The sequence below is a fragment of the Austrofundulus limnaeus genome, unplaced genomic scaffold (genome assembly GCF_001266775.1).
Source record: "Austrofundulus limnaeus strain Quisiro unplaced genomic scaffold, Austrofundulus_limnaeus-1.0 Scaffold786, whole genome shotgun sequence".
Classification (NCBI taxonomy): Eukaryota; Metazoa; Chordata; class Actinopteri; order Cyprinodontiformes; family Rivulidae; genus Austrofundulus; species Austrofundulus limnaeus.
Genome location: NW_013953188.1, coordinates 109,220 through 116,826, shown reverse-complemented (window position 1 = coordinate 116,826; position 7,607 = coordinate 109,220). Strand labels below are relative to the sequence as shown.

General features: G+C 37.3%; 2 protein-coding genes across 2 annotated transcripts in view; both read right to left on the bottom strand.

Annotated features, from left to right (window-relative positions):
• LOC106532525 (ras-related protein Rab-11B) overlaps positions 1 to 1,981 on the bottom strand; it is a gene marked incomplete in the record, with an annotated part of 12,766 nt that extends 10,785 nt beyond the window's left edge. The window contains 2 exon segments of the mRNA XM_014028594.1: positions 26 to 221; positions 1,836 to 1,981. Coding sequence (XP_013884048.1) covers positions 26 to 221; positions 1,836 to 1,875 — 236 coding nt within the window.
• A 3,306-nt stretch (positions 1,982 to 5,287) lies between these two features.
• LOC106532523 (phosphatidylinositol 4-phosphate 5-kinase type-1 gamma) overlaps positions 5,288 to 7,607 on the bottom strand; it is a gene marked incomplete in the record, with an annotated part of 68,802 nt that continues 66,482 nt past the window's right edge. Inside the window, 1 exon segment of the mRNA XM_014028590.1 lies at positions 5,288 to 6,239. Within this exon segment, the coding sequence (XP_013884044.1) occupies positions 6,237 to 6,239 (3 nt within the window).

The window sequence follows — 7,607 nt, the reverse complement described above, 5'->3', positions numbered from 1 at the left end:
TTTAAACTACACAAGAAATACTCACGCTGAGGTGATCGCTCTGTAGCGCTCCTGTCCCGCTGTGTCCCAGATCTGAGCTTTGATCGTCTTTCCGTCCACCTGGATGCTGCGGGTGGCGAACTCCACCCCGATGGTGCTCTTGCTCTCCAAGTTGAACTCATTTCTTGTGAATCGGGACAGCAGGTTACTCTTCCCCACACCTGAGTCTCCAATTAGAACCACTAGAACCAAAGCACACGGCACCAAAAATTAGGGATGTCCCCATCCAGATTTTTTGGCTCCYGATAAAATCTGATTTTTTAATGATTAATCGTTCCAACACCGAGCYGATAGCTTTRTGTTTTTATTTCTTTCCAAGTGACAAGGTTGGTAGTATTAAAGCGAGCCCTGCTGTTCCCACCAYGAGAAACATCCAGTTTGCAGATTTTGACAGATGCAGTTTCAGCATCRTTTTCCATTGAAAAGTGTTCCCACACTGTGGACATGTTACATACTTGTGTGTGTCTTGACTTCTTAACAGCAGTTGTAAAGCATGATGATGCTGAAAACTGTCAYGAAAACTGCATCGGTCTGATCACGAGTATTTCAGATTCTACCCGATTTTCAGAAATTGGCCGTATCTGCCACCGATACTGAGGATCTGATCGGGACATCCCTACTAAACATATGACGAGGGCAACCAGGCTGTGTCAGACAAACTGCACGTCATTTTTAAACCGTTCAATCAGTCAGGTGATTGATTATTGGTTATTATTCACTGAAAACTTCACTTCTTTTTCCTGCTACTATTGTTCACATGAAGACTCTAACTAATATCTCTCCATGTCAAACTGGAATCCAGAGGTGTGTAAAGTAGATGAAAACAAATAAGTAAAAGTAAAAATACCTAAACAGAAAAGGACTTTGATACAACTGAATTTCCCTGATAAGTACAAGTAAAATTCGTAAAACTGCTCACAATAATCAGGAAAGTACTTTTACACACTCTAAGATATGAAGTGTTAAATTTACTGAACTAAGTCATGTCAACTGATTCCACTAAACCAAGTTCAGAAAATGTCTTTACATTAACTCATAGGAATTATGAATAGTCAGAACAAATAGTGAAATACTGAGAAAGTCAATAATGACTCTTCAAAACTACCTTGATATATCTAGAACTGTATTTTTGACTCAATTCCTTTAAGATGTCAACTTTTTATGTTAAACCTGACATCATTCAGTCAGAATATAATCAGGGATAYCTTAATTAACTACTGTCTAATTATAAGACGATTTTAGATCACTGGAAGGCAAGTGTGGTAAAGCCGATTTTATGTTACAACGGCCTGCCATAACTAGACAGAAATAAATGTTGTGACACTGCAGAAGCTTAGAGAATCGATGCCACAACAAACCAAAAGGAGGTCCACTGTGATCTTTTTGTTTTGGCCGAGCAGTCTGTTCAATTATATATTCAAACGTGTTGAATCAGTTATATAGAAGTAAAAATTATATCACCAACTAGACTGATATGTTTCGTCTAGTGTTAGGTAGTTACTGTTCACTAATGAATAGTTAACATAAAGCTAAATGTTTTGTGAGCGTCACTAGCCCTCACTAACCCAACAGCCACGTTTAGTACCTTAACCTTATTTAATTATTAGTAACGTTATTTAATTACTAAGTAAAGACGGTCACAAACATGTAATGATTATTTAACGATACGAATCAGTTGCATTGGTCACTTGCTGTAAAGCTAATCTTAGCATTTCTGACTTCCCCAGATTCTACTCTCACTAAGCTCCACCAGGGAAACACCGCTGTCATTTAACCACTTATAAAAATGAAATCACCTTTAAACAAGTAGTCGTATTCATCGTCTCGAGTTCCCATATCAAAAGACTATTTTTATCATACACTTTTCCTACAAATATCAGCAACACTTTCCATTTACCGACTAGCTAACGCCGCCCTCGGCTCACCGAGCTAAAAGTATTTGACTTTAGAATCGGTCAGTTTAGCCAATGGGAATTCAAGTCTTAAAGACAGACAGCTTATTCAACCAATTATACGAGTGATTGGAGTATAATAACCAATCACAATGCGCAGCAGAGACGATGACAAGGAATTCTGTAGCCCAGTTCTCACGTGACTTCCGAAGAGCTGAACTCGACGCCATATTGAAGAAGTCGTGCAACCAAGCTGCAAAAATCAGGGATGGGCAACTGGCAATCTGCGGGCCTCATTTGGCTCAAAGGTGACTTCCATCTGGCCAATCTGTTTACAGAATTTCAAGGCAAACCGGTTTAGTCTGCCTAAGACACGCTGTCTGCCATGATGGATTTTAATAWAAGCTGCCACTGCAACAAGCTGCACCCAGCTAAATATGAGAAGTTTGTTGAAGTCAGAAACACAGAAACAACAGATTTACCAGAACCACACCCRCACAGAAGTCTGCACTCAAGGCGTGTTATGTTCGCTACACTTCAGCTTGCTAAAGTGTATATTTTTTGTTTACGTTAAATGTTTTTTTAAATTTATATTTATTAAATAAGAGTACAACTGTTACATATGCATTTGAGCATAAAATATGTATATGTATTTTTATACACAAACATTTTTAAAATGGCAGTTTTATTACATTTGGGTATGTGGGCAGTGTTATATGGGCCCTCTGGTAGTGTCAACAAAAAATTGTGGTGCCTTCCATCATGTAAGTTCCCCATCCCTGTAATATTCACTTGAAATGTTTAAAAATAAATGAAAACCCTACAACTAAAATGAGTAAATTAATGGTTTTCTGTAACTGTCCAATCAACTTGTCATAAGAAGTTGTATCAAACGTTCAAAAATATTTTTTAAACAAATTATTTCTTGTTTAAATCCAAGGTGAGTCAACTAAGGAGACAATTTCAACAAAAAAGAGTAAAGGACATCCTCTTTATAGACAATTCATAGAACTGCTTTATTATTGTTTTCAATTTGGCTGAATYGAAACACACGCACATACAACCATCTATTTATCCTCACATGTAAATAGATGAATACACACAGATATACATAAATACACTGTTTGATATGCATATTCATTTTGAAATCATGCTATGTCTCTGGTACAGACTCTCCCTATTGGAYGAGGGCACACAGCGATTTGAAAACACAAACACAGCACGGTTTGAACAGTTGGAAGAATCYCTGTTGATTTGCATGAAACATAAACCCCACAAATCTTTCTATCTTGGAATATACAAAGAAACAGCTGTGGTCGACACACCACAAATATACAGCAGTTTCATCTCAATAGACACTGAAGAAAATGGTAGATCGTGACGATTGCAGTCATGCAATCATCTCTTGCCCAGCAGCAAAAATAAAACCAAATAAAAATAATACTCTCCAATTCAAATGGAAAATATATTTGTATATCTTTTATATACTGTATGTATTTATAGATTTATATACGTGTTCCCAGGTAAACAACAACAAGAAAAATAAATACAAGTGAAAAAAAAACATGAAAACACACAAGCAAAAGGTGAAAAAAAAATACGAGAACAAAATAACGAATAAGAAATTATACAAAATATTGCCACTATGGTCTTCGTTTGATAGACAACAGCAAACGAATTACAACTGGCCACTGCACGTCATGAAATCTGATTTTCAGTTTGCAGTCCTTGATGTGTCTTCTCTTACAAAAACCAAAACCAACCACATGAAGTCACTCTGTAGTTTCAAAAAGCTAAGATGTGACCTGCTGTAAACACTTTACCCTAAAGTTATTGACACGCACACCTTAAATAAATGTATAAATAACAGCATGTGTGAGCTGAAACTTCACTCTGATGAGTAAAAATATGAAATTTGCATAATGTTGTATGTGTTTATTTGGCCTCTGTCTTTAGGTCCTCCAAATTAAGTGCAAACAACATTCAGCCAAACCACAAGCTGCTGGGTTTCACCAACAATGTAAAGTGATCATTTAAAGACACACACGCACGCACGCACGCATGCACGCACGCACGCACACACAAAAAAAAAACAACAACTTCAACACCACAACTGACAGACTACAGTTACTAATGTCTGAAACGTCCGCTCGATGGATTTCCTACAGCCAGGAGGGAAACTCATGGACACAGAATAGAAATATATTTCCCCACCATTTAAAACTTGAATTTATCAAAAGAAGAAGAAAAAAATAGTGACACTGGAAGACATTGTGAACAACCCTGTAATGACAATGTCTGCAGACTTATAGAACAAGAGTCAGTCCTCAGCGGTTTCAGCACAGTTTGTGGTGAAAACTGTAACAACACTGTWTTTATATAACAAACATGACATTTAGGAACCTGGGAAACTACGAAAAAGCTGCAGTTAGGAAATGATGGAAAGAAAAATTTAAGGTCTTTGGGTGCACACTGATATAAAAAAAGCTTATCTGATTGAAAAAGTAGCAAGAACAGTGAAACGTAAATACATTTTAGTAGAAAGAAAATATTGCACATAAATAGGCGATGAAAACATTTACATCATGGAGAATTATTCGGACAATTTATTGACTCTACATTTTCACTAAAGCTGCATATTTAACTTTGTGTGGATGACAGTCTTCTGTTGTTGGCTCAGTGAGGGTTTCCCTCAGTGTTATGGAGAACCTCCAGGTTTTCTCACTGAATTCATTGAAATGTGCAGTCCCAGTCCAYCCTTTAGACCACATCAAACTGAAGGCCCACGAGCCAAATGTGGCCCACCACAGCATTTTATGTGGCTCACGAGAGCTTCAAAACTGTATTGTCTTAGCATTTGCTGCTTTAAAGCCAACACTGACTAAATCTCCCATGATGCAYGTTGATTAGTTTACCTGCAAAATGACAGCATCTCACCACTARGTGGAGCTGCACAAGGTTCAAAAGTAGCCGTCAAAATTTGCTGTGTAAAATCTTCATGTAGCTGCTTTTGTTGCGGCCCAGTTCTACTGGGAAGTGGGGATGTCCCACTTACAAGTCGTAAATTTAAACTGGAACAACCCTCCAGTGGGAAATCCCTGTTGTAAAATGGGATAGTTCAGAATGATGACAGCTACTCAGCACAACTCAACAGCGAGTAATACTCTCTTACTTTTACTTTAAAAAAATTCTATTATTTATTTTACATTTAGTCAGTTTTACACGTAGTGATTTTCAGTGTTTTTCAGTGTTTATAAGAGGAAATGTTAAAATGCTGTTTCTATGCAGGAAATACCACATGGAGCTCAGTTGTTTGTTAGTGGTGCTCAGCCGTAGCAATGAGACGAGGAACGTGACGTTTCTTGTTTAGTCAAAGTTAAACATGAAACGTTGAAGTTAATTACAACTGGACCTTCGAGGGCCACCATAACGGTCATGTGGCCCCCAGTGAGAATGAGTTTGACACCCCTGCTTTAGCCCCACTACCAGTGCTGGAAGGTTGAGTTCACATTGAAACTTCAGTCTAGCCGTGAYGCTTGAGAGGCTGCTCTGAACAGAGCTGGTTCAGGAAGACCACTCCAAAGAAATGTATGCAAAAGTAGCATTGAAAGGCTGAACCAAAACCTTTGTCTGACTTATTTAAATAAATCMCTCAGAAACAATCAAAAGTTTAAATTTTAGTCGTKTAAGAACCCAATCTGTATTGTAYGTAATTCGACAGGGCAGTGTTTGTAGGAATTGTTCCATTTATTTACATTTACAGGTCAATGTAAAATTGTGAACATTAAAATGAAATATTAATGTGACTGTTAAACTTTGTTCAAAGCAGCATAGCTGAATGCACTTTTAGTTTTTCTAATGTTTCTTCAAATTGGGTAAAATGACTGTGAGCTGTTCTTAGCAGAGCAGAGACAGAGCAGACAGAGCAAATTTCAAACAAGGTAAGGTTCCTTGTCTTTTTCCCTCATGTATTTTTAAAGTTTTCTGCTCACATCACAGCTGCAAATTCAGTGAGGAAACCTGTCTGAAGTCTGTCGGGGGGCTTGGTTTGAAACAGATCATACRGTTTACTTGTCTCACAGACACCTATGTATTTCTTAAACAAATATAATAAATTTTCTTTGTGGTAGAGAACAGGCAGAGATGGTTGGCATTACGCATCCCTCGCCATCAGGATACGTTTTCCTCCTGGTGTGTTTGAAATCCTGGTTCACAGAGATCAAGCTTCTGCCACTGAGGTCTGGACTTCAGACTGACGAGCCTCCTCTGCTGAGACGTTCACTCCTCTCCGTAAGAAAACAGGCTTTACTGCAGGATAACAGACAGAACAGGTTCATGTAAATATTTTATTACTCTTGTGGTGCAAAACGTGATGAAAGACAACTGAGCCAGCAAAAAAAACGGGCATTCATGAAACTTAAAAGAAGGCAGCAAGCACAAGAAGCGTGAGTTTTCTTCTATTTAGTTGTCAATTTAGTGTTTATGGTGTTATTTATAACCTTAGCCTTTGATAGGTTGCAGACTATGAGGCACATTTTTGGTACTGTATATACTATTTGTATATCTTTCTATGTACTTTCACATGAATTTCAAACAATTTAGATTACAATTTAAGATTATTTAAAGTATCAATCAAAGTCTTTCTGAGGGTTGGGCAAAATTCAAAAAGAAAAAATAAGTAGGTCCTCTGGATGGGTTCTTCTTTAGTGAAACGTTTCGTCTCTCCTCCAAGAGACTTCTTCAGTCTGATGAGTTTCAGGTGAACTCAGCCTTATAAGCACTGCCTCCACCTGGACAAACAGGTTAGTCACATGCAAAAGAGGGTTCACCTGAAACTCATCAGACTGAAGAAGTCTCTTGGAGGAGAGAAGAAACGTTTCACTAAAGAAGAACCCATACAGAGGACCTACTTATTTTTTTCTTTCTGATTTTTTTCTACCTGGATTACTGAGATGCATCAGGACGTGTTGGGCAAAATTGTGTTGTGTGCAATTATAGGTCCGTCCGTGGAGGTGCTGTTGCACTCGTCCTTGTAGCTACAATGCCTCAAACGTCATTTGTCTATATATGACTCATCTGGAGTCAGCAGCATTTGATAATCCCGGTGGAGTGACAACACTTGCATTAAAATCAGCAGCATTTCAGAGGAGCTGTGAACCAACAACAGACACCGGAGTGCATTTCCAGAGAGCTACCAGAGAAACATATTGTTTCATTCTGATTCTGAATGTTTATATCTTTAAAACTGGCAGCTAAAGTTTCTAAAAGAAATGAAACTTACAAATGTATTGAAATAATCAGAAAACTGCTTTTTAAATTTGTTTTCTGTAAAGGCCACTGAGTTGGCTTTTGTAATGTATCTTAAAGACACAGATGGTGGATGTGTGTGTGTTTTATACTATGAGCAGCTTCTTGTTGGAAACACAGGATGGTTGAGACTAAATGAAGATGCAGGCATTCAGTTATGGTGCACCAAGTGTAAAATAAAATGTTACAAAAATGTCACTAACATTTTATTGTTATTCAGCTCACTGTTTTTACATTTTGCAAATTTTAACTAAATGTTAAAGTTAAATGTTACTGTATATCTAAATGTTAAATTCTAAATGTAAATGTAAAAGTTAAATCTTAAATGTTGCTAAAGATTATTATTATTATTATTATTATTATTATTAT